The sequence below is a fragment of the Hippopotamus amphibius genome, chromosome 5, assembly GCF_030028045.1.
Source record: "Hippopotamus amphibius kiboko isolate mHipAmp2 chromosome 5, mHipAmp2.hap2, whole genome shotgun sequence".
NCBI classification, from domain to species: Eukaryota; Metazoa; Chordata; class Mammalia; order Artiodactyla; family Hippopotamidae; genus Hippopotamus; species Hippopotamus amphibius.
Window position 1 is genome coordinate 112,581,417 of NC_080190.1, and position 27,660 is coordinate 112,609,076.

Below are 27,660 nucleotides of genomic sequence, written 5' to 3' on the forward strand. Positions count from 1 at the left end.
TTTTTATGTAAGTTGTCTTTAGATTTAATCAGTCCTTTATAAAATTTCCCAATTAATTAGTAAAAGATGGCTTATTTTAATAGCCTAAAACATCGGTCGCTATTTAAACAAGACATTCTAAAATTAAAAAAAGCAATCACATAATAGTTTATAGTAATTTACAAATGGATGGTATACATTTAGATACAGAGGTAGAAGTTCACTTTTACAACGTTTCACTAATACACATTTACCAAATTCAAGGCACAAAATAGTTTGCTTTACAAAAAAATACTGTAAAAATGTCATTTGCTGTTCTACAATGTGAATAAAACTTTCAAAAGAATCTTTACACCCTTCCATATGTACTCCATAGTACACGATTTTCCCCCTCACTAATCATAGTTGGCACAAAAATGGAGACATTTTTAAATGCATAAGTTCCCATTTTCAGAAAATTGTTTCTTTGCAGAGCTGCTATGTATTCCAGATCAAAGTCCGTCCAAAGAAATGAAACACAGCAATGTCCTGAGGAAAGGGCACTTTCTGTATGCAGCAAAATTCACAGGTAGAAAATGAACGATCTTTTCTGGGATAAATAGGTCTCCAGAGGAATAGATACTCAAGGAAAGATCTCAGAGATACATTTTACAATTCGACCACCACTTTAGTCGTTATGACTGTAACAAAGAGACCTGATCACCTTTACCTAACAATCAGACATCATCTACTCCCAATCGATGGAGAGTTCAAAATGCCGTTTTAAAAGAGCTGTACATACAAACACAATAAAAGAGCCACACAGGCTTTGCAAAACTGAAACTTAGAAAACATGAGAAAATATAGCACTATCAGTCCTTGAAGTTGCAAGGGTGTCAACTGGCTAGAGATTAATTACAAGAATTAATAAACTCTATGGGAATTAAGAAAAACCACACACGTGAAACACACTGGTGTTATCATCTCGAGACTTCCTGCTCATTCAGAAAAATAATGGTAGCCTGGAGACGTCACACAGCGCTTGTCTAAAAGATTGGACTGGGTTCAGGGTTCTGCCTGAAAAGGACCCCGTTGGCAACAACGCGAGCTCACTTTTGCTGATCACATTTTCCAAGTACTCTAGTCGGTTAATTTACAGTTTATTTTTTTAAAAAGTTGATTTGAAAAAACAAACAAAAAAAGTCAACGCAGATTTAGAATCCAGAGAGTATCAATCATGCTGATGCGGGTCGGACTGAGATATCTTGATAGTCTTCTGGTAGAAATGATATTCCATACAAAAAAGATCCTCAGATTCCGTTTTTTGCCTCATTATTGTTTGTGGCTTGTTTTCTTTGAGCGATAAAGGGGTACATACACTTGTCCGCTCCTAGGAACCGGTACATGCACACGACTGCTTCGAAAGGGAGGATGCTGAAAAAGGAAAGATCACAGTTAGCCAACGTGAGGCGTGCTCGCTAAGTTACAGGGCGGGCAGGGGAAGACCCGCGGAGGAGGGGCCCCTCGTACTCGCCTCTTCATGAAAGTCACGATGTACATGAGGCGGGGGGTGCAGATCATGGGCTGGTCGGTGAGGATGGCCTTCATGGCCTGCTTCACGCAGTAATCGGGCTTCAGAGGGGGCAGGAAAGGCTCGATTTCTTTCCTGAGAGTTACACATTCAAAAGACGAAATTAAGAATTAACACGGGATAGGGAAGGCTGGAAATACACATCCAAACATGAAGAGTGACGTTATCTGAGAGACAGGATTTGGAATCTGTTTTGTTTACTTCATTGTGCTTTTTCTGTATTTTCTAAGTTTTCCTACTATGAACACATTTTATCTGCATAGTCTGGAAAACAAGTTTAAGAAAAAAAGCAGAATTGGTCTGCTTTTCTGTAAAGTGAGAAAGTTGTGTTTTCAAAATGCCCTGAAATGTATTTCAAGTTATTTTTCTGGTTTTTTTGTTTTTTGTTTTTTTCCCTTTCAGTTGAAAAAGTAGAGGGTGTCTGGCATAACAAACACCAAACCCAATCAAGATGCCAGACTTTTAAGTATTAAGTGTAGTTCAAATGATGGTGTGTAAATACCGACGTAACCTCTCTGAGTGAAATGAAAGTCAGCTGTGTGCTTTCCTGGGTGCCTGGAGAGGGAAAGCCACGGCATTTTCTCTGGGGGTCTCTGAAATAAAGTGCACAGAGACATCCTACCTTCAGCTGAATTCATTCAGTTACCCGTTGAAATAACTTAATATAATTTATTCCTTTCACTTTCATTGTCCCTCCTCAGCTCTGGACACCTGCCGTGATGCTGAATAGGAAACAGAGCTCCTCAGACCCTCAGCAACTGATTCCTAAGTTCATAAGAGGCAAAAACCAAACACATACACACACACACACACACACACACACACACACACATACACACACATGCACGCGGGAGAAGAGGCAGGGCCGAGTCCGCTCCCAGTCCAGACTTGGAGTCGGCCTGAAATTGAAATGACACAAATCACCTCCACCTACTTCACAGTGTGGCCAGGTTCAGGTGTCAAGATCACCCTGACCCACAGGGAACTGGTTCGATTATCTTGCTTTTCCTGTCAAATTCGTCCAAGCAAAGACCTCGCAGTCAGCATGTCTTTACAAGTGTCCTCTTCATGAGTCATAGCTTTGTTTACTCTGCATAGCACAAGTCAGATGTGACTTGACATGGCTATTCCCACGTGCCTCCTTTCAAAGTGGGAGGGTGGCTGGGAGGTGTATTTTCAGTTTTAGTAAATCTCCTTGTTTCTTCTCATTCTGTCAGAGTGAGTCTAGCTACATACACTTTCTGCAAAAAGGAAGTTCCCAAATCTGGGGTGTCACATTCAAGGGTCTTTTTGGAAGAAAGGCCGCTCTCTTCCGTGGCAGTGACATTGTTTCGTATCCAAACCAAAGTTGCATTTATGTACTAACATTAATATTAAAGAAAGAAAATCACTCCTGAAGAAGTAGCTTCTAAGGAAAATCCTGGGTATTTGCTCCCTGAAGGTGCAGCAAGGCCATTTCCTACTGACACTCCAAGGTCGCCTTCAGCAAGCTAATACCAGCCCTCGCTCATCAATTGTACACGCCTCGACTTTACAGACCTGGACCAGTGAACACAAGTGAACTGTCAAATGACAGCTACTGAAACGCAAGGACTAATTATGGCCAGAGAGCTGACTGATTCCACATATTCTCCCAAGATGGAAAGACGATTTGTAAAAACCGCTTCTTATCAGTGTTAAGGCGGGTCCTTACTGACCTGATTCGGCAGCCCCTGAACATGCCAGTGTCTACGAGGTAAGGGCAAACCAGCGTGGTTTTAATTCCATCCTTCTCCGCGGCCTTTAACTCATGGCTCAGGGATTCATGAAAACCCACGACTCCAAATTTACTGGCGCAGTAATCCTGAGGCAGAGGGGAGGGAGGAGAAATACTCAGTGTATGTAGTATATATCCCGGACCAAGCCCAACCTGCCCAGGTCCCCTTACTTTGGTTACACATTTGATACAAAAGGTTACAGGTGACTAAGCAAAGAAAAGGAGAGTATTTTAAAAGACAGATATCCGATGTGGTTCGGTGCAGAAATAATATTTTCAAAGCAACAGTAGAAAGAGATGAACACTTTTTGCCACATCAACGAAGTATCAGATTACTCTGGGGAAGTTACCACAAAGGATTCTATGAAAGCTAACAAGCTGGAGTTAAAAATGGAGAGAGGCTCACTTTGAAGTGTCTGGAAAATTTACAAATGGTCTCTTGTTCAGTAAAGGAGACTGAAAAACCAGTTTGTTTAAATTAATGCTAGGAGAACAAAGGCAAGTCTAGCTGGGGTTATAAACTGTTATGATCCAATTTTCTTTTTAGGGCCAAGTGAAAATGGAAATGATAACTCTACCTTGTAAACTTAAACTAGAACTTAACCTAAGGATTCACGGTAAAGAGTTCTTCTCCATTACCCAACTTTAAACTTAGGAACAGAAATGCAGAATGTAGAAGCCGTCTCTTCTGCATCCTTTCGTGTGTTTGCGTGGGGTGACGTTTTCAGTTTTCTGCTGCAGGTACCCATAGGACAAACAGCATAGAGCAATATACATACACACGCTTTGTAACTTGAATTTGGTGAAGAACAGGGTCTGATTAAGCCCAGTTCTACAGACTTACGATGCAGACACCTCACATCTGCCCTAACCATCTCATCTGATGAGCTAATACAAGATAGCTCACTTTTGGCAAGTTGACCAAAACAGAATGTCAACCTTTGGCCTCATTTATCTGTTCCCCGTGGCACTGGCACTGCCCTCCAGTTTCATCCTGACCCTGTGCCTTCCCCACCATCGTCAAGCAAAACTGCTAATGGAAATGGGCCCACCTACTTCTGCTGCTGCTGCTTTCAAACCAGTAGAAGTGACTTTATGGCAGAAGACGTCGAGCCGCGTGGGCCGCCGGGGGGCACTCCACAAGCAGCACACAGGTAGCGTGCTTTCATGGGCTTTCAGGACTATGTGGCCAGCAGGTACCCTTCCTAGGACTTTGGCGCATTTGTCAAGAGATAAACAGATTTTAAAGAAGGAAATGCTTTTTAATGACAAACCTCAACTCCAGCAGTACTGAACAACCCCAAGGAACTTGCAACTGTCACAATATGACCATGATTAATCTCCAGCATAGTAGGAAGAAAAGCCTTAGTGGTCTGAAAGAAAAGGAAGATTCAAGCTTTAGAACTGACATTATGGGTTTCATCTAAACAACAACAGAACAAAAAAAAGCCCCACCAACCCAAGATCACAAAACAAAGTTTTATCCACATGTTACATTTCCCAATTTGTTTGAAAATATTGTACATTTATCAAAAAGAGAAGATCGTTTAAGCATCTGGTTCACTTAGTACCGTATCATTGGCATGGCAGGCCTATTACAAGCCGTGACCAACAAGAATGTAACACAAGAGCTTCCAGGGACAATGTCCAGAGATGAAAAGAAAGCCATTAGGAGAAGCCTCTTTATCGCCTTTCAAGTGATAGTTATCTGCTAATCTAAACTACTCCCAGGTCAGAGATGTTTTCATGCGCGCGACAGGTCAGCGCAGCATCTCACGGTTTGTGAGGGACCTCCTGCCTACCCACGAATAGATGCCTCGTCTAATGTTTACTTCATGGCTATGTCTACACAGCAACAGACCCATGAGATATTCCGCAGCATCTTCCAGCATCCAAGCTGTATTATCAAAGTATACTAACTGGAGGTAAAGTATTTTAGGTATAAAAAAAGAGAGTAAGGTACAGAATCAGTTTAATGAAAAATGTGTCCTATGCTAACTCTACTGTGACAACAATTTATAGCATCTGAATGACTACACTCCACTGTGCGGTTTACTGGGGGGTGACTTTCCCACGGAGGCAGGTGACCGGCTATTTGGGGGGCAGAGCACGTGGCAGAAGCTCCAGGGCAGTGGACCCAGAGGTAGCATTGCTTTCTCATTCACTAAACTTCGCTTTTCTCTCTAGCTTTCTTGCCTTCAAGATGCAAGGCTGGATTGTTTTGAAAATTACTTCAAATTGCTTAAGATGATCTATTAACTACTCTACCGGGCTCCCAACAGTTTTATAACCTGCTTCTTAAAAGAAAGCAGCAAAGAGCAATCTGTCTACTGCTGAGTTATATCCCACTGCCAACACAGCCTCCCATGATTTGTGAAGTTAGAAAAACCCAAACACTAATCAGTGGACTGAAAGAAGAGTTGCATTCCCTTCTCAGAGGATTTCCCGGCTAAGAGATCACTGAATTTTTGCACACATATTTGATTTGTTTTGATAACTTTTGCACATACAAGATCAAACAGTTATTCCATTAATTTGAAAGTTTTTCCATGTTCCAATCCATGATGCACTTGGTTGCCGGATGAATCTTTATGAAATACCCCAACGCCTTCCCCAGCCTGACCCTTGATCATCACATAACCCCTCGGCCCCCACTTATATCCATGTGTCTGCGCCTCCTCACTGCTGTTACCTGCGTCATGTTTATTCTTACCTGTAAGGTTTCACCCATGAACTCAACTCTTTGACATTCTACCCCCAGTGCCCTTCTCTGTAATTCAAAGTGTAATATTCGTCACATATTACATAGCCTCTCATGCTTTTCAAAGTGCTTTATGTTAATTATGTCACCAGGTCTCTCAGTAATTCTCTATCACAGGTAGTTGCGGTGGTAAGCCTTTATCTAATATTCTATTTATCTTGACTTTGTCCATATTTCCTTAAGACATATCATCAGTATCATTCACTGTAACATACAATTATATGTTTTGTGGCGTTTTGGTTTTTTTTTTTTTTTCTTTCAGTCTACAGCACCAGGAAACTTTAGGCTTTATAGCTTATATACAAACACTATATCACAGAATTACAATAAAGTAACATCACAAGGAAGCTTATCTATTCCAATCTAAACTAAAAAACACATCCTTAGGCAGTCATGCCTATAAGTCTTCTTTTAAGTGTCTGATTATAACTGTTTTTAGATTAGCTAAAAACTATAAAATTTAGTCTTGACATTATCCAGAGATCACTTTTAAGTATTAAAAGTTTGCCTAGTCTTGGAAGAGAGGGATAGATTTAGTATGAAGGTCCTAATTTTAAGTTAAGTAAGTAGAAGGACTCAAGAGTAAACCCTCAATTACACACGATACAGAATATTGGGAGGAATTTGCTACTTGGCTACCTGACAAATCCGAATTGCTGACAGTGCTCACCCTCAGCCTGTGTCCACGTGAGCTCTACCTGGTGGCCAGCCCCCACTAGAAACCCAGACACTCAGTGGGCCGGCTCTAACGACATCGCCACGTTCTAAAGTGTTCCACGCTGGTGCCTGCAGGTGCTAAACGACTAATTCAGCTCCCCAGCACGTATGAAGGTAGGTGACAGAAGAGTCACAAGGTCCTCACTGTTTTTAAGTTTTCTTGCAAGGTTCTGAAATGGATTCACCTGCCCTCCGGACTTGGTGGAATTAACTCATTCATTCAACAAGTAGTTCCTGAACACCTACTACATGCAGGTCCTGTGTTATGATCTGGACCCTGCTACCCATGTAGCAATGATGGGTAACATGGAAGCAGGTCTCATTCCTGTCTCTACTCAGAATTCATACTCACCAGCATCTAGCTGTGTTACATGAGTACATCAAATATAAAACAGTTTTAGTTTATTCTTCACAGAAGCAGGGTGCTATTGCTGCACATTCTCAAAAATGAGATTTGGGCCTGCTTCCTCCCCCCAACTCCCAAAGTGGTTTGGAGGGACATTTAAGCTACTGGTTTTACACTTAAAGGAAGTAAGAAAAAAGAAAAAAAGAGAAACAAAAGAATCCAAATACAGCTATGTGACCAAAGTCTTTTCCAATTGTGGGTTGTAAACATATTTTTTAGGGAAATAGGCTTCACTTTAAGTAGCTAGTAAAGTGTGACACAGGTTTGTTTGTTTTAGTATGAAGCTTTCTTCTAAGAGGGAGGGGTCGATTTTTTTAGAAAAGCGTTGTGGCAGGTCAAAGTTTCTTATAAAATACGTGATTTCTCTGCCTCAACAGGGACAAATTTGGCCTTCTTAGAAACAAAATCCAGTGTGTCATTGTGCTTTCTATACTCAAGACAAAGGCCTATGTTTTTTATTTAGAAAGGTTCACCACTTATAGGTCTAATACGACAGTTGCTACAGCTATTAGCCATGTCGGAAACAACAAACGAGGTGCTATGGAACCCGGGAGGGGAGGTAAGCCGTCTCAGGGCCGGGCAGCCTTGGGACCCAGCCTGGTTGTCTCCCAAAGCCGATGGCCACCACTCAGCTCCTACTGGATGCTGGGTAAAGGTGAGCCTGGGGGATGCGCATTCACACCAGGGCCGCTCAGGTTTCTTTTTAGATCCGAGTTTGCAGGGCTCAGGCTGGAGCCTGATCCACGTGACTGAGCACCGAGGCTGTTAATCATTTCCTTTGCTGCCTGAATGGAGGCGAGCAATTACTGCCCGGGCGTTCTTTCCACAACCAAACCCCTGCCTTGCGTCTGGGGCACATTACCAAATAAACTTTGATCAACACGAAGACTAGTCCTTACGTTAGGAGAAAAAATGCTGTAAATGGCTGGTGAGAAAGCATCACGCTCTTGGGAACTTTCCCAAGTAACCCGGCGAGTTTTCTAATTACTCTTGCCCTCAGCAGTCTGGTGGGTGACATCTGAGATAGCACAGCATATTCCGTCCTTGACACAGTTTGACAGCACAAAGAAATCTGGCACTTTGTGATGAATTATTAATGTGCACAAATATTGTAGCACGTATGAGATGGGGACCAGCAAGAGGTAAAGTGCTAGTTGCCATGACACCAGTCAGTTCAAGCTCAGGTTCGTGATCTTTAACTTTGTCTCAGACTCGTTAGAGGAACATAAAGCGCAAAGCTGTGGTGCACACCCAAATGGCTTCAGTGTAAATTCACGCACGTGCTGCCAATGGTGAATCTGAGGGGGCAACTCCACTGAATTCTGGGACCGCTGTGTTCTCTTGGTGTAAGGACGAATCCCCTAGGTCAGGAGTTAATAGCGAATACGGCGATCACTAAACGAAGTGCATTTGATCAGACACCAGAGTTAGCTGGTGCCAGCGGTGGCTGGCAAGGTTAGCTAGATGTTCAGCCTAACTCAGAGAACCGCACTCCGAGCTCTGTCCTCTTATTCAAATATCTGAGACACAGGGGAGGACATCTTCAGGAAAATGTCCTGATCGTCTTCAGGAAAATGTGGCTGACTCTTGACTGGGGGCGGGGGGTGGTGTCTCAGAGTCAGCAACCACTGTACACCAATTCATATGTTCAGTAAGAGAATTTAGAGTTGGAAGGGACCCAGGAATTATTTTATCTGCAAAAGAGAAAACTCTCTTAGTCACGGACTCTGGCTAAAAAGTGTGACGATAGACCTTTGATGACCTGTGATTAATTTTATCACAAGACTCCAATACCATAACCTGCCACCAGCTGACACGGTTGCTATGTGGCTGAAAAGAAAAAAAAAAAAGAAAGAAAGAAAAAGGATACTCAAATGGACACTGACATTCCTATGAAACATGCTTTTCACAAGGTTAATATCTCCATAGCTCCTTGGGGTTCCTCTTCAAAGCACTGGGCACTTTGAAAGATAACTGTAAAGGTCATATTTATAATATAAACAAGAACTTCTTAAACAGAAGTGTGACTGGACATAGACATGACACATCATATCTTGAGACATCTTTGAATGTTAGGTTTACGCCAAATTAACTCCCAACAGTTCCAACCCTCCAGATCATTCTTGGTGCTCTTAATGACAGACTGCAATGCAGAGCCTGCAGCTGCACTGTCAGGACAAATTAACCTGAAGTTAAACAAAAGAGAATGTGAAGAAATGTGGTATCCGGCAAAGTCTGACTTTTGAAATTTTGAGACTGATGACATTTTAAAGGTATAGGTAAAACACTCAGAATATGTTTTCCATATTTGCAAGCTACTCAAGGTTAATGGATACTAAGGGAACAGCAAAGCTAATTTCTCACAGTAGGAAAAGGTCTCAAACTCTATTTTTGTGCATTTGCATGACTGTCCTGAGGTCAATTCAAGAAAAGGCATCTTTTTAAAAGAATCATTTTGAAGTGTTTTCTCTCATTTGAATGTCCAAGAAACAAAGAAAACGTTCATTTCTAAAGGGGACCAAAAATCATATTACATTGGGAAAAGGCTTAACAGCACACATAAAGTACAGTTTTCTGATGTATGTCTAAGGGTTTTCAGAATCTCCAAATAATAGCAATATACACAATTTGGAAAAAAATACAATCAAGACTCCAGGGGATATACGTATTTGTATAACTGATTGATTTTGCTGTACAGTAGAAACTAACACAATATTGTAAAGTAACTATATTCCAATAAAAATTAAAAAAAAAAGACTCCACTGAACGAAGAACGTTTAACTATGGTACCCCTCCAAATGGTTGGATGACTCTCCTTGGTGTTTTGCTGTTTCCGCCTGTGTTGCTATGAGAGTAACTTATCTTTATCAGAATCACAAAGGAACATACTGCTTATTTATAAGGCTAAAATGACATCTGGTGGCACTCCTCTCTGAAATTTCAGTCACTGCTCCTGGGAAACTATGATTCAACAGTACAAACTATTGAAGGTACTGAAAATATAGGGAACTGGGTTTAAAAGGTTATTTAACAGAGTAAATCATTAGTGTGTTCAAAGATTTAAAATGGGTGACATAATCCTAAAATAACCTGGGAAAGGAACACATGACTCAGTAAATATTCTTAATCCAGTAGATTTACAGGTATCTGCTTAATCAATGTATGTACTGACCACAAAACTTTAGAAACTTTGACCACAGAAAGGGTAACTTGAAATTTTTCATTACAAAATTATCTTCAGTTAGGAAGTAAAACCCAAATCTGTATTTGCTAGCAATATGCCGACTTTAAATACTTTAGTTCCATTTGACAGCACAAATTCTGAAATTCATGTAATTCGATGACAGCTTTATTTTTTTTTTCTTTCCTATTTGCGTATGTTTGTAGGGACAAGAAAGGTCTCCTGACAAATTGTGCAATAGAGCCCCAAGATGCTGAAGCCTGGAATGACTCTCAGACTTAACAAAATGTTCATCAAAATCTCTGTCTGCTTGACACAAAATGTTCTCACTTTAGCTGTAAAGAACATGTCATAATCACCAAATTCACATCAGTGTTACATCTACTGTCCTTTTTGTTATTATTTGGAGGCCACAGGGATTGGTTTAACTTTTAGAGGCATCAGCAGTTAATACTTAACACACATGCACAAGTATACTCCTACAGTTGCCCTGCAACGCAGAAGCTAATAAAAATAGCTAGGCTTTTCAAATGAACACCTAGATGATGACACCATTAGTTATTCAGCAAAAATAAGTGCTTCATTAGCTTGCCTTCCCATTGTTAAAACATGGGATGGATCTACCCCGAGGCAGCAACTCAGATATCAACATTCCCTGACACTTCAGAGTCTGCTGTGCAGAAACACCAGAGAGGAGGGGACTTAAAACTCAATCTGTCTGGAAAGTACACTGGCCTTTAGAGTCCAGAAACCACATGGTCCTGACTGTTAATCACTTAACCTTCCTTGTTACTTGACCTCTCTTGGCTTAACTCATTTGTGAGACAAAAAAGGAGATCTCCAAGGTTTCTTAGCTCAAAAATGTTACGAGGGGCATATTCGGCATATTCGTTCTTCGATCCTTACCACGTGTTCAGTACACAAGTCGTAACACTGAGGTCCTAATTGCCTAAGACTCTTGTAAATGACTCAATAAGGTATCAACTCCATTAGTGCAGTTACCAGCATCTGGTGAGCAGTAAAAATATCTATTCATTAAACATTTATGTGTTGTCATGGCTGTGCCTTTTAAAATAATATAATGTGAATCCATGCCTCTTACCTATTAAAAAAAATCACAACCATCATTTTTCTATCTTTTACTTGAGTCCACGGAAGCTAAATGTGTTGAAAGAAACGACGAATGCTGCACACAGGTTCTGAAAAGCTGCTTTCCCTGACCCTCCCCCTGGCTCAGTCCTAGATGATCAAAGGAGTGTTCCCAGAGCTCCCTCCAGCTCGGGCCCCTTCCCCCTATTTAATAACTCTTTACAGAATAGTGAAAATAACCCACAAAATTGCAGCCAAATAGTCCTCTAAACAACAGGTTGTCATTAATCCCTTCGCTTTGCCCCAAACTCAAATCACATCACCGAAACTGTAATAAAGACAGGTCCTCCAAAGGGCAGAGGCTTTGGTTCTGCTCCAGTGACTGGTAACCACTTCCATGAGGCGTAACCACGTGCACGAGCTCAGCCACTGCTCAAGCCATCTGCAGGGGCAGGACCCCCACCCCCTCAACCCCAAGGCCACAGCCCAGCAAGGCCCCCGTGATCACCTTCCATGACTCTTTGTATTTCAAATGTGCTAACAGTTCAAATTCTCTGCTTTCTAGGGTGCTTACTGTGGAGTCTTTATAGAAAATTAAATCTTTACCTAAACTCAAGATACACATAATCAAGAGGTTAATCCTGAAAACTTTATTCACAGGCTTGCACGATAACAACTAGAACTTACTCACTGTGTATGAGGGTCTATCATGTACCTGTATTGTGGTAGGCATTGTCAAAAAAAAAAAAAATCTTTGCAAACCTCTTGAAGACACTTAAAGATTGTAAACACAACCTTTTCTAGAAATCAGTTCTCACACTCTGCTACACGCTGGAATCATCAGGGGAGGTTCTCCTTCTGAGGCCCAGGCACACCCCAGGCTAATCATACCCGGGAGGGAATCAGCCTTGGGAGGCAACGTTCCCCAGGTGACTCTACTATGTGGCATGTTTGAGAGCCAGTGTTCTAGAATAGAGTATCTCAGCCTCAGCACCACTGACATTTTCTGCTGTGTAATTTTATGTTGGGGGCTGGGGGGCTGTCCTGTGCATTGTACGGCGTGTAGCAGCATCCCCGGCCTCTACCCACGAGATGCAGTAATAACCCCCTGAGTTCTGACAGCGGAAAATGTCTTCAGATGCGGCCAAATGCCCCTGATGGGGAAAGAGCCCTTAGGAAGACCACTCTTTAGAAGGAACAGGCACATTAGCAAATCAAGTTCCATAGAGTCCTGTGATGATTTTTTTCTAAGCTTTAATTTTCATATTGTAATGACATTTTCTAGCTTTGGAAGACATTCTAGGCTTTAAAAAAAAAATTTACAACTTAAATATGGGCTCAAGAGCCCACTGCCTTTAGTTTACATGTCAATACCTTCAAACCACCACTCTACCACTAAATTCAGAAATACCATTGAAGGGAAATAATGCAGACAGTCTGCAGGGGCCAGATGCAGAAAAGAGGGGTGCACCACAGGCAAGGTCTCTGCCCTCTTGCAACTTATTTCCAGACAACTGTTTTGGTCCCGGGCAGGAAGAACATAGCTCTTCAATGCACGGCCTTGACTCTGTGCCAGGGTGCTTACGGCTTTGGAAACTCCATCCTGGGCACAGCAACCAAGCGGAACAGTGAGCAAGGGAGCACCTGGGCTCTTCCTGTTAACAATGGCCTGGAACCCAAATCAATAAAACAAAATAAATAAACCTAGACAAGGGTGGACTTGTCCACCCAGAGTGCATGGTCTGGCATTTTCCTAGTCTACAAAATTCCTAAAGGGCTAATCAGCTCAGGAAAAAAAAAGAAGAGAAAAGAAAAAGAAAAAGCAGAGAATATTGAGAAAGTGGGAAGGGAAATACATGCTCAAGAGCAGTTCCTCTCAAACTCTGACATGCACCAAAATTACTTGGGATCTGAATCAAATGCAGACTCTGATGCAGGAGGTCTGGGAGAGGGCCTGACAGTTTGCTTTTCTAACGTGCAGCCTGTTGGGGTGTTGCCATTGCTGCCACTCTGGACCACATGCTGATCATAAGGTTGTAGCATGAGCCAGGTAATGTCTACTCCAAACCTCGAGTGGCTTCAGATCAATTTCTCCTAGAAATTCAGCAAAAAAGGCAGACTAATTTCTCTGCCCTCGATCCCACCTGTGTTCTCTGAACCAGAGTACTAGGGGTTGAGAGGCCCCATTTGCCACTCCCCACATCATTTCTCCAATAATGTTTATCAGACAAACGCCAGTTCAAATTGATGTCAAGAGCCCTGGGAGCTTCGTATGGACAAGGATGGGAGTTTACAAACTGACTGTAGGTATATTTGTCTTGGATCCATTTTTAGCACTAGCAAGCACCTCTGCTGTGGTTTGAACGTTTGTATCCCTCCAAAATTCGTGTCGAAACCTAATGTCCAATTTGATGTTGTTAGGTCATGAGGGTGGAGCCCTCGTGAATGGGATAAGTGCCCTTATAGCAGCCTTCACCTTGGACTTCTAGCCTCCAGAACTGTGAGCAATAAATTCCTACTGTTATAAGCCCTCAGTCCATGGTGTTCTGCTAGAGCTGCCCAATGCCCAAATCCCCATCCCCATTAGAACAGCTCTCAAAAAGAGACCTAGAAGTTCTCAAAATCCTTTCCCCTTATCCACAGAGGATTTGAGGGCTTAGATCTCAAGACAAGGAATTTAGACCGTCTTAGCCACAGCATTTATGTTTTTAATTGTCCACATTTACCTTTCTGAAGTATTCATGCTTTGGTAAGCCTGTGAGAAAACCCTACACAGGAAAAAAATTACCCCTTTAAAAATCATATGCTTGGGCCACAAATTTGGACACCATCAGCTGGCCAAAACTGCACAATTTTGAGAATCCATGATTAGCATTTCCAAAGCAAAGCTCGTGGCAGTTATCTGGAATTCTAATCTCATAAGATTATTATGTAACAGAATAAAGATTTTACATTTTCCAGGAGATAAGCTTAAAACAAGCTAACAAAAACCTCAACTAAAACCAGACTGTTATTGACATTTCAGTACCAAGTATTTATGGAACTTTGTTCAGCTGGTCCTTGTAGAATAGCCCTTTTTATTCTTGACTTTTTATGTCTGTACTGTCAATGTTGACATGCAAACTAGGAGGAGAAGGAAGCTGAGTGACCAAGGATACACCACACTCTTCTCAATGAAGTAACCACCTCAGACACAGACCATGGAAAATTACAGAAAAGGCACAGAAAAACACATGAATTAGGCTTTGGTAATGAAATTCTAGTGTGGTATTGCATCTTTAGGATTTTACATGTTTGTCTAATTTATGGAGCAAACTTTCTGGGGATATTAAGATAGGGTTAATTAGTCATTGCTAAATTAACCATGCTAAAAAAAGAAAAAACCAACATTTGAAGGTAGATTTTTACATTATACCAGAGGGCACAAGTGTAAATGACTTACAGGAGAATCTACGCGGAACTTCGAACATGTAGCCCAAATAAGTATTTGTAGAGCTTCTAAACTAAGGTCCTAGGCTGAGGGCCTGGGTCCTGGCTTCTTCCTTCCCCAGTGGTGACCTTGGGCAAGCCCCATACCCTCTCTGTTCCCTCATCCATAAACATGGGGATAATGGCTCTACTTAATTCAGAGTTGCTATGAGGAGCAAATGATAGAAGAGTGTTTATGAAAGGGCTTTGTAAAAATAAAGTGCTATATAAAAGTACAGTAAATGCACCCAAGGCTAATTAAGCATACATTTATAGGCTATTTGGGTTAGAAGTGCTATCTATTTTTGGTTATGTTGTTTCTTCAAGTTCCTGCAATTCCTGGTTCTTACTATGTACAGTTCCCAGGCCTCCCTGCCCTCCACGCAGAGCCAGACCACACTTCCGACACAAACCCAGGACCTGACCACCAGAAGCAGCCTCACAAACACAGGGCTGACAGCTGCTTCAGCTGCCTGCCTCTTCCTCCGGAATCCTGGGAGATGCTGGGAAACAACAGACACTTTCCAGTAACACCTCTTCTCAAATCCTTTTCTTTAGTTCTGTTCTACTGGGATCAGAAAACCATCATTTAAAAACACAGATTACACTGCTTGGTGCAGAAGAGTCCAGCACATGTAAAAACACTAAAAGTTAGTACGGAACTATTTAAAAATAATTTATTATACCTGATGTTTCTCTTTCCCAAGAGACTGTAGAACTATCCCCATTTAAAACAAAAATCCTTGAGAAATCAGTAGGGGGCAGTATGTTAATTACAATTTGCAGGTGGGAAAAAATTCAGGCTTTGAATTTTGAGTTTCACTTGTCCTCAAAGTACCCCAGGTGCTTACATAAGTTACACCACAAATATTTTCCCAATTACAGTGATTTGGGAAGTGTTATTTTGAGCACCATTGTTTAGAATAACACTAAGAAGCTGAACCGTGTTAATATGCAGAAATTTCAGTACTAAGCCATCTGAAGGAAAGGCAAGAAATTCACATTTTTATGCAAGCAGCAAATGAGAGAAACACTGTGGTTTCCCCAAACCCCCAAGATGCCAATGTTCACGGTGTTAACACCGTTGCCACCTTTCACACATCTTTGTGTGATCTTTCAAAGTCTCACAGACCAAGTTACCGTTGTGTTTCCGAATGTGAATTCATTGTAAGTGGCTTGTCAGTTGGGCTCATTTGACAGCACTCAAGGTTTCGGCAGTAATTGCCCTTCCTTGTTAAATATTCTAGCAGCATTCGCTGCGGTGTTGAAAGTTTCATCATCATTATGAGAGGATATTCATTTTTTTCCCTGTGGTTCACTTAATTTTAGCTTCAGAGCATTTAGGAAAATGGTCCCTGACAGGTGTGAACTTGAGTTTTGAGGAAATTGACAAATAAAGTAAAGAAGAAAAAGAAACTCAAGAACAGGCCATGCTGGGTAAGAGCAAGTAAAAGATGTTGGCATCCTGCTGTTGGAAGGCACACCCGCCAGTGCTGTAATGGGTCCAGATGACTGGGACTGGCTGGCCAAGTGTCAGGGTAAACGAGATTAGGTTCTGAAGCCATGCTCTGACAACCTTTACTCTGAACAACGGTGTCTGAACAGGGTGAGGTCACAATACAGGGGGGCTCTCCAAGGCAGCCCTATTATGGGGCCCAGGTGTATGCTTTACCTGTCTACCCTTTACTTTCAAAGAAAGAATTAAGATTACAAGCGGTCTCCACCTAAAAGGAGTCTTTAGGTCAGTTAACAGAACTAGAAGGGGTTAGTTCTTTGAATAGTTAACTAGGAAAGTAACTTCTGAGATAAGAAATCACTAATTAAACCAAGAGAGATTAACACATTTTAATCTGATCCCTGGAATTACAGGCTGAAAACATCGGATTTAACCCATTCAGTTGAGGCAGGGAGTAAGTCCCTATTTCTTAAGGACTATCAGTTTGTCATACACCAAAGGTTAACGACAAAAGGCCCTTTCTCTTGGGACAGTTACTGGCTGTGTGTGTGGAAGGAAGGAAGATACAAATCCACCCTGCCAGCACACCCCCTAGTGGAAGTTCAGCATAGTACAATTTGGGGGTCCGAAACCGTCCCAGGTATTTAGGACTTAACACAGGCTCGAGTGCACTTTTCCAAGTCCAGTGGACTGTAGCTGCATCACGGTCAGGAGCCTTCTTCCTCACTGAGCACTCCAACACAAGCAAACAAACCACGCACCTCATCTATACATCCAGCCACATAGGCAGACAGCTGGATTAGACAGAGGCAAGCTGCCTACTTATCATAATTGAAACAGGCTTTTAGTTTCTGAAAGAACTAGAACAGAAATTTTAGATGAATATGCTATTAATATTCCTTAACTCAAGAAAAAAAGACAAATATAAAGGGGTTTCCTACTTAAAAAAAATTATTCCACCTCCCAAGTGAGGTTATTAAACTGCTTGGAAGGAGTTTTCTGGTTGTCACATCTTAGGTATGTTCAAGTTACTCAAGTCTGCCAAAGATCTTGAAAATCTGAAAAATGATGAGGGTTAAAACAAATATGAAGGAAAAGAATAAGCTGAGAACGTGAGCGGTTAAGCATTTAACCACGGGGTCTGTAGCCGTCCTCTGGGCCACGGTGACCTGATCCTGCAGCAGACCGTGTGGCTGAGGGCTCTGCAGGTGCTCTCCACCCAGTATTTCTGAAAAAGCCGTGCTGGCAGTGTTAGCGTTAGTGCAGGTTAACGGCTGCTCCACTGTGACATGCCCTATAGGTGAATTTTCTACCTCACCAGATACTGAGGAAAGCCCTGGATGTAGAAATAATGAAGGAGAAAAGAACAGATACCAAGTTTGCTTCCAGGAATCAATATAAACAGCACATAATCAAACAAGAGAGGGCCATTCCCTGAACCAGGAACTTAAGATTATTCTGTAAGAACTGCCCCCTTAATATATAAAGACACGATGACGTCAACAGGAAAAGATTTTAAATGTGCTCGTTGTTCTTTCTCAGGATTAGGGATACATTTTTGTCTGAACTATCCAACTTTTGTCTCCCAGTGAGATGAGACCCAAATGGCAGAAGAGCTGAGTGTGCCAGGCCCCTTCGGGCCCAGCGACGTGTCCAGCCCGGCTGGAGTTTACGGTCCACCAGGGGGTATAATAGGTGATGAGCTTGGAAGGCAGGTGGAAATCAGCGTTGGAAGGCCTAAGCCTTCATGCTTATGAAGCTGGACTCACGCTGTGAATAATATGGTCCTGCAAGGGCTTGGGGTAGGTTCTAGTCAGCATCATCTTTAAGCAGGCATATAACAAACTCAAGTCTGCTTAGATAACCTCAGGTTGGAGGGCAAAGCCTGGAAACGGAGAGAAGTTCATAGATTCTTTGTAAAGACCAGGCAAGAGGTGAAGGAAGCACACAGCAGGATGTGGGAATGGAAAGGAGGGTATCAAAGCACATGGTAGCAACAGATCAGTCAGGATTTGGTGACCCATGAATGTATGCAGGATGGAGAATTAAAGATACTGCTGATGTTTCCAAGCCTGGTACTGGCCACACCAGGGAATTCAAGAAGAAGCAAAGAGGAACTACTTCAGTTTTGAGCTTTGCTGGTTTTAGGGAATGTGTGGAAGAGCCAAGACAGTTGCATGAACTTGGGAACTCTTAGAAATCACAGTTGAAGCCACTGAAATAAACATTACTCAGCTAGAGGTGCACAGTGAGAAGAGGTCTGAGTATGCCACACTGAAGAGCCATCGTATCTCTGAGGTACGGAGGCTAAGAGGATTGGGAAGACAGGAAGAAAACCCGGAGAAAGTGGGCTTATCATGGAAGCTAGAGCACTAGCGTTTCAAAGACATGGTCAACAGGCTCATGTTCTGTAGAAAGGTCATGCCACACATTTGATTTAGCCATTAGGGGAGCCCCTGCTATTTTTTCATATGATAGTGGTTACTTAGCAATATTTTCTAAACAGCTGAAATAACCAGACACAGATTACAACAGGTATCAAAGGTGTTGGGAAGATTTTTATAGCATGATTCCCTGCTCACACCAGTTATGTAAAGTGACAGTTTATCATGTCATAGATGTTTATTTCTAGTAGCACCAGATTTGGGTCCAGCATGTAATATATCATATATAGAAACTTAAAGCTCAATGACTGTATGGCCGTATTTTATGTTAGGAAAGAAGGCTATGAAATGACCCTGATAGGTATGTATAGAATTCCGGGTATCCAAGCAGTTGCTATCTAAAGAGATGTTTTACTTGGTTTTTAACTGTGACCATGAGAATTAATAAGATAAAGGAAGCTGACCCTATGTCAATTTACAGTTCAGTTCAGGACACAAATATTTCTAAAGCCTGAACATTTGATTTTTATGCATATGAATTTACTTAATTATAAAAGACAGCTCCAGTACAGACTTGAAAATACACCATGAATTTTAAGTTTTTAGTAGCTATTGTAAGACAGGAAAACAATACTCTATAGAATTCTTAATATTATGCTTTGGAGAAGGAAGTGTCAGCCAAATAGTTTTATAATACTTTAGAAATGATTTTTTTTTAAATTCTAAGTTTAAGAAGCCTTGAGCAAAAGTAGATTTCCCTAACCAGAGAACAGAGGAATATAGTATTTGAGATTAAAAACCAGTAAATCACATAAGAACTTAAACATTAATGATTAGGGACCATTCATGAGATATTAGGTACAACCACAGCACTAATGTCTTTAAGTGCTACATTACTCAGATCTAGCTGGTGGGCTTTTACTTTTCCTGGATGGATTTTAACTAAATAGACTTTAGACACTTGGATATAGATAAATGCCTAATTCAGTAATTAGTATTTTAAAACTGTGAAACCTTTTAAGTTAAGTGGTCTATTAATTAACTACCAATTATCTTGTCTGACTATCATATCAATAGAAGTAAATTACCGACTAGCAATTTGACAGATTTAGTCCTTCACCATGCAAAAGTTCTTCAGAACATAAAAGGCCTGGAGTTAAATGCTTTTGCTTCCCCCTTTTGGTTAATCGGGGATCAATTTGCTGCTCACATACAAATGCCAAATGCCACTTTGGTCAAAAAGGGTCTACAGATAAACTTTGTCTTTTAGAAATGGCAAGCTAAGGTTTTTTTTTTTTTTAAAAAGATTCCTCTTAAAAAATAACAAGTGAAGCAATATTAATGTTTTGGGGGAACATGAGTTTGCATTTCTTACATGGAGGCCAACTCTCCATTGCTTTCAAAGATACCAGAGAGGTATCTTTCAAGCTTTTGCATCGCATCCAGATACAGAGAGAACCTGTGTGGATGGTTTCTCTGATTTACGCCAAAATTCAAGTGCACTGTGTTGCACACACTCTTACATCCTTGTCCTAGCTGTGAATGTTGCAAACAGATTATGCTGATTAGAACCTACCCCAAATCTATCACGTCTTCACTGGTGACCAAGAGAAGGTTCCTAGGAGAGCTGCTGGTGATAGGAGAACACTGGACAATGAAGTATCAGAGAAGACTGGAGAACTGGGCAGAAAGAATAATGCCAAGTACTGCAAAAGCTTCTAATGTGTATGGAAATAGGACTGAGGTTAAGAAGCAATGAAGGAACTGCAGCAGGAATTCTCTCCTTGAAGCTCCCCTGGGGAACGTGAATGACTGCCACATACTCACACTGCGCTGATTTAACTTGGTCTGTCAACACCAGCCTTCTCAAAGTCACTAGCCTCGCACCAATGAGCAGAGTCAATATACTATAGTAAAAAAACAAGCTTACAGGTGGGGCAAGGAGAATGGAAGAGTTGTGGAGGAAAACAAAAGGAGAAGTCACACAATAACAAATGTGAGACAGCTTCACTTTGAGATTCTGTCAATCTTACGCAGCTTGAATTAGTCCAACATGATGCTTACCTTTGGAAACTTCAGAAGCCAGACCTGTGTGAGCACTCTCTGAATAGGTTATCTTCTAAATATTTAAGCAGACACCTAGCCTATACTATCAAACATTTACTGAGTGACTAGGAGTAGAGTTCTGTTCCTGGCAGGGGAAAACAAACAGATGTCCATAACAAACTGCCTTCAGACAGCTTGGGGACCTCGAATCAAGAGTTACACCAAAGAGTACGTACTATGCATAAAGGATGGGGATGACGACAAATGCTGTGAGAGATCAAGGGAGAGAAGAGACAAGTCACGTAACTGCACCTTCGTCAGAAAACAAGGGGCTGGACAAGATGGTCTCTAAGGACCCATGAGGTTCTGATAAGCAAAAATGCTGGAAAAGGGCTGGAATGGGGATGGAGGTTATATGAAGAACTTGAGCCAGGCTTCAAAAGATATACGGAGTGGAGAAGAGGGCCTTCCAGACCAGGGGAGTGGTATAGGGGTGGTTTGACGTAGCAGCACTGTAGCTCTTCACTGAACGTCCACATGGTTTCCAGTTCACTGCCTGTGACGTTAACTCGGGGTCAGGATCAACACACTGTTTACTATGTTATGAAAACAGATATCAACTGCCACCCAGAAGTCTGGCTCAAGATGATCTGTTCAAATGACTGAACAAGCCTTGGCTCAGCTGATCCACTCTTTAAAATGTATAGGGCAACTTCTTTTCCCCACCCAGATGCAGTAAAAAGACATGCTGGTTATTTTCTATAGAAAGAAAACAGCACATGCCAATATATCTTGAACAGTTACTATGAACATTTTCACCTAAGGGACTACTGAAAGGCAAGTTGAATTCAGGTGGTTCTTGTACTACTTAACCCCTCACCCCACCCCCAAAACCAAATAAATCACTATAAAATTATAGTGAGTCTTCTTTTAAATTTTGGTTGCTAGATCTCTTCTTAAAAGGTTTGTAAGTCTTGGCAAGAAGTCAGAAATTCCGACTCTGAAATGAATTTTCTGACTCAATTTTGAAAATTCTTAAGTTTAGATGCTTAGGGGAAAAACAGCTGGAGAATTCAGGAGCCTCCCATATTTTAATATGAAGTGACGTCATTACTGTCAAAGCTTCCAAGAACTCCCTAAATTGTGTAGTTAAGCAACATCTCTAAGCAAAGTAAGGACTCTGGGAAGGTGGTATGTTCCTCCTTGGAATATAGAGATTCAGTTCCACAATATTTTGTTGGAAATTTGATTTAATTTTCTTAGGCTAGAAGAATATCAACTGATGTGCATTTTCAAAGCTAAAGCTATGGATTTTCTATGCTTAATACACTCTAGCTCTCTTTTTATAGGATGTCTAGCAAAAAGAAGCTGCTTACAAGTATCTAATTGCAGATTGTATACGGTTTCTTTAAAAATCTGGTTATGTTTTAAATTGTACAATTCAGCAAAACAATCATGCAGAGAAAGTAGGAAAGATGGTTAAAGTACAGAGCATTCTGTGTAAGTAAAAGTTCACAGTTTGGAAACCGTGCATCATCTCAGTCAAAGGATACTGAGAAAAAAACAATCCTGGTGTCTGTGCTTCATAACTAGCTGACCAATGGCTGGACATCTGTTTAAGGATGACAACCTGACTGAAATCAGCTGGAGTTTCTATGGCAGCCTCATCCTTACGCTTTAAATATGAAAACTACTGTCCAGCTGCAATTTATGTACATCTTTTATTTCAAGTGGTGGCTGTTTGTTTTACTCAGAATTATAAACACACAAGATTCTTGATAAACTGTATTGCCAAGTTTATTCTGTTGTGCTGGCTTTTACTCACCTGATTCAGCCCCTCTGTCACTGGCCTCCTGTTCGTGTGGACCCCACAGCAGCAATGACCTTCATTCAGTTCCCCACCCCCACTGCATGTGGCACATACACATCCGTGCATGTCTGCGTATACACAAGCACACTCAAAGCCCTCCAAACTGTATGTGGTAATTTCTTTATGCGTTTAAAACACAGATGAGTTAGCTCACATCATTTAAATGTTCATTTCTAGAGCTTTGGAAATGAATTAAATAAAGCTCATGTTTAAAAATACAATGTTAAAATAAGCTTCTTCCAGGGTCAGTGAAATGGTTTAATGTTCAAGGAGCAACATTTGAATAAGTACTTCTAAAGCTAGATTAAGTTCTTAAGCAGTTGCTAAAAAATTAATGAGGTTTAACGTGACCTATTTAGGAGAAACAGTTCTTTGTTGTGTTGTTAGAAGGCTAAACCGCCTATGGGGGGGGGGCGGGGCACCAAACAAACAAAAAACCTATTTCCTTACCCTTTCTTTATTGGATCCTCCCTGCCTACAAAAGTAAAGGGGAAATATTATTGGGGAAGAAAATCATAAAGTGGGTCAAGAATGTACAGTTGTGGGCTTCCTAGGTGGCGCAGTGGTTGGGAGTCTGCCTGCCAATGCGGAGGACATGAGTTCGATCCCTGCTCCAGGAAGATCCCACATGCCACGGAGCAACTAAGCCCGTGTGCCAAAAAATAAAAAAAAAAAAAAAAAAAAAAAAAAAAAATGTACAGTTGTAGGGGAGCGCTTCACACCTACCATTACTGAAGATAAGTTCAGCTGGGAAGATGAGGTTAGTTTTGCCCCCAGAGCAGAAGGCCCGCCCATCTCATCTACTTAGATGATGTAATAGCTCTGATGATTAGAAGCTGATATGGTGCAAGTCCCTGTTTTGCTGGGTCTCACAAACCCCCTGCCCCCTTTATAGGGACACTGTGCTCCTATCAGAGTGACTTCTGTTCTCCGAAGAGATGCACACTCTAAGCTGAGAAAGTTCTGAGATATACCCCAATAGGACAATGCCACAAACCCTGGGGATGGTCAGTGGATGGTAAGCGATGGCCAGGGTGGCCTGACCACTCCCACCAGGCCACAAATGCTGATCTCAGAATCTTTGGCACTTTCTGAAATGTGGCTGAGCAGTAATTTGGAAGCCTAAACTCTGACTTTAGGAATTCATAAGAACAACCAATGTTTTACAAACTCAACAGAAAGTAAAATAAACAAACCCAGGGTTTTATGCGCCCTCTTGTTATTTTTATGGCAATCTTTCAAACTAGTTCAAAACGTTCAGTCCTCTACCCTTTCCAGAAATACCGAATTGGAGAGAAAAAAAAAAAAAAAAGAAAACAACGATTTAATAGTAACTGGCATACGTTGTAATTCACTGGGGAGAAGAGCGAACTGGAAGGAAGCTTTGTGGTGAAAGAGTACAGGTGCCTTTCAGGCTGGTACTGGAGTCTTGCTCCTTCCCAACCTTCTTGCTGAGTAGGGCCCAGTAATAAACACAAGAATGTTTATATTTACCCAGAAGTGTGCGTGGCAATTGACCATCATGGTTCTCTCAATGAGCTCATCAGGACATTCCAGAAGGTGATGCCCAGAGACCACGCCGGCATTATTGACCAGGACTGAGACCTCGCCAACCTCCTTGCGGACCCTTTCCGCTGTCAGGTAGACATTCTCCCTCTTTCCCACATCACAGGTGTAGGTAAAAACCTGCAAGTTACAGTGGGGCAGAATTTCTTCCTCACCATTCCCAGCTGTCCTCGGAAGTCCAGATGAAGGTGAAAAAAAAAGGAACAGAGAAGGGATGGGGGGGGGGGGGTGCAAAACATGAGTCACGTGGCCATCAGAAGGACAAAGATCACACAAAACAAAAATACTACAGTGAGCTTCAAATTTCTAACACCGTAGGGCTTGCCAATGACTGAACTTACAGCTGCCTTCCTCCCCCAAAAGTCTTTGGGAATTACAGCAATTTACTGGATAACTTTGCTTAGGGGAGAATCATGTCATTGTGACAAGCCCAACACAAGTCAGACCTCATGGGATCGTGGAGCTAAAGACACCTGGAGTGAACTGATCTCAGCCCAGAGAGTAACGCCCCCGCCTCCCAAACACACACACTACACACGCCTCTTCTGAGGGGAACAGTGGCCAGAAGCAGCCCTTACTCTTTAGCATGTGCACCCTCAAAATGGAAACTCACCTCAAGGCTCAGAAATCAAAGTTGTAATTAATAATCTGAATTCATCTAAAGCCAAGAAATGAGCCAAGTTTCTCACGAAAAAGTGGGGTTCCCACTGGTTTGTTCTAACTGGAGTAGCTAAACTCCCCAAAGTTTACAGATAGATATGCAGTTTTACCATATAAGAACTCAATTTAAAAACCAAAACCTTTTCCCTGGAAAACAAATACCGTTTTCGTTTAGGTTTGGGCAGGGAACACAAAAATCTGTATTTGCTATCCTCATACCAACGGTGAAAATGTACCCGTTTTGACCTTTGATTTTCTGACCTAAAAGGCAGGTGCCAATAATTTTGGTGACAAATGATCAGTATGGGGGAGGGGGTGGCGCCCAAGTTAATCTTGCCTATATAGTTCAATGTTTTCCCTGGAAATGAAAAAACTGTCAAAAAGCAAGAACCATTATCAAATCTCCCAGACCAATACTATGGTCGGTTTCAGTCTCTGCTTTGGCTTTAAAAAAAAAAACAAAAAACAAAAAACAAAAAACCCCAGATTCAGGTTAGTTAATAAATACCCAGAAATGCAGACTTCCTAAGGTTATCAAAAACATGGAATGAATTTTACAATAAGGCTTAAATTCCTTCAAGCGTTTTCCCTTAAGAGACGGGGTATATCTTTCAGTCAGCCTGAGTATGTAACTAAAGTACTGACTTATGTCTGGTGAAACAATGTTAATTATTTTCGCGTGGCTAAAGTTATAGTGAAATCATCAATGCTGCCCTAATCTCAGCGGTTCAGACCGCGGTAACATACACATGTATCAGTCGAGTCTGAAAACAACTTCCCAGACACTAGTTTCCCGTTCGCAAACGAGCCTGAGATTTCCTTAGGAATCGAGCCGATGGCAACAAGTTCCCTCGCCTTCCTTAGCCTCCAAAAGCTCAGGAAAGCTCACAGTCGTCCCCAAAGGGACAGGACCTCCGTTAAGACAAGGCTTTGGCACACTTTCTCCCTTCCAATACAGAGGTGATCATGTTCCTTTATCAGGAGACAAATTCCACTCGCAAAAGACCAGATTGGGGGGTGGGGGGCGGGGAATTCTCTTCCTCGAGAGCAGGGCTGACCGTGACAGTGGGGTCTCGGGGCCCTCCGGGCTAGGACGCGGGGGTGGGAGGAGGCTTGACCCAACAATGCTGGGGCGCAGGTCCGAGTTACCTTGCAGCGCCGCGGCGTCCGCTGCCTCCAGGTCGCGGTAGATGTGGCGCACCATGCCCGCCGTCTCCTCGTTGCTCTGAGTGTTGATGTCCCAGAGCACCAGCAACGCCCGGCGCCGGGCGAACTCGAGCGCGAAGAGGCGGCCCAGGCCGCTGCCGGCGCCCGTGATGAGGCACACCTGGCCGGCCACGCTCTTCTCCTTGGGCCGCACCAGCCAGCGCGCCGCGGCCAGCACGAACGCCCAGAGCACTTTGAAAGTGACCACGAAGAACTCCACCACGATGTTCATCACGACGCCCGGGGCCCCGCACGAGCCCAGCGCCCGCGCCCACCCCGCGCCGCGCAGCCCCCGAGGTGCCCGGGGGCGCCTGTCAGAGCCGCTGGCACGGGAAGGCTGCGCCCCGCGCCCGCCCCCGAGGTGCCCGCCGGGCTGGAGTGCGCCGCGCCGCTCCCCGCTTGCGCGGGGCCACTCCCGCCCGGGCTCGGCGCGGTGGCCCCGGGCTGTGCCCGCCGCGGCAGCCGCCCGGCTCGGCGCCTCCTGCCGGCAGCCGCGCGCCTGTCCCGGAGCGCCCGCCCGCCCCGCCGGCCGGTCCCGCTGCGGCGGCGGTGACAGCCGCAACTCAGGCGGCGCGCGCCGCTCTCATGGCCAAGCCGCCGCCGCCCGAGCGTCCCCGGAGCCGGCGCGGCGGCTCCCTCTCACTCCGGGGGAGGGGCGCGCGGCGGAGACGGCACGGGTCGGCCGGCCGCCGCGGGAGTTGTCAACTTGACCCAAGTTGCGAGAGGGTGGGAGAGTGGGGTGCGGGGCAGCGGGAACGCCGGGAAGCGGCGACTCTCTCGGCGCAGGCGAGCGCTCCCCGACGGCTTGCCGCTGCCTCCGCGGGCTCGTGTCCCCCTGCCCTGCACTCCCCGCGGCTGTCACTCGGGCACCGGGCTCCGCAGCTCAGCGCCGCTGGCCAAGCCTGAGCGCTCGCAGCCGCCTCTAAGCAGGCTCCACACTCCGCGCTATATAACCAGCGACCGGGAAGAGCCGGCGGCGGCATCGGCCCTCCCTCCGCTCGGCCCTCCCCGCCCCCGGGCGCACCCCGCCCCCGGCCCAGCCCCCCGCCCTCCCGCCGTCCGCCGAGCCGCGGCGGGGCAGCCCCTCTCACAGGGCCGGGGCCGCAGCCTCCAGCCCTCCTCGCACCTCCCTTCGCGGTTCACGCCCCCTGCCGTGGGGTGTCCCGGCCTCCGCCTGCCAGGCCGGACGGCCCTCAGTGCCCCGGCCATCTCCCTCCGGCCGTCCGGTCCTCGCTTGTCCCCGTCTCGTCACTTTGGTGAACCCGGGGGCTCTGGGCGGCCCCGCCTGCGATCAGGCGCTGCGGAAGACAGCCCCGCAGGCCGGAGGCACGAAGAGAAGGACCTCTGCAGCGCGGAAACGGGCGTGCCGGGGGGCTACTAGGGTGGGCAAAGAGCCGAGAAGGCGGTCAAAAAGCCGGGAGCAACTTAGAATTGTAGCTAGGCCTTTGGGACGTAGGCCAGAAGGCTCTCAGCTTCCCCGGCTGGAATCACCACCGCCGTGGCTCCCTGCAGACCCGGTCAAGCGTTGCCCACCCGCCGGGCGAG

At 43.7% G+C, this 27,660-nt stretch overlaps 1 protein-coding gene across 1 annotated transcript; it reads right to left on the bottom strand.

Moving 5' to 3' along the window:
* On the bottom strand, positions 1-27,631 carry RDH10 (retinol dehydrogenase 10). The gene is made up of 6 exons (XM_057736496.1): positions 26,059-27,631; positions 24,178-24,413; positions 4,580-4,678; positions 3,247-3,392; positions 1,493-1,624; positions 1-1,392 (listed from the first exon to the last, which is right to left on the bottom strand). The coding sequence occupies exons 1-6, from the start codon at positions 26,345-26,347 to the stop codon at positions 1,269-1,271; spliced, it is 1,026 nt and encodes a 341-aa protein (XP_057592479.1). The 5' UTR covers positions 26,348-27,631; the 3' UTR covers positions 1-1,268.
* Between the last annotated feature and the right edge of the window lie 29 nt (positions 27,632-27,660).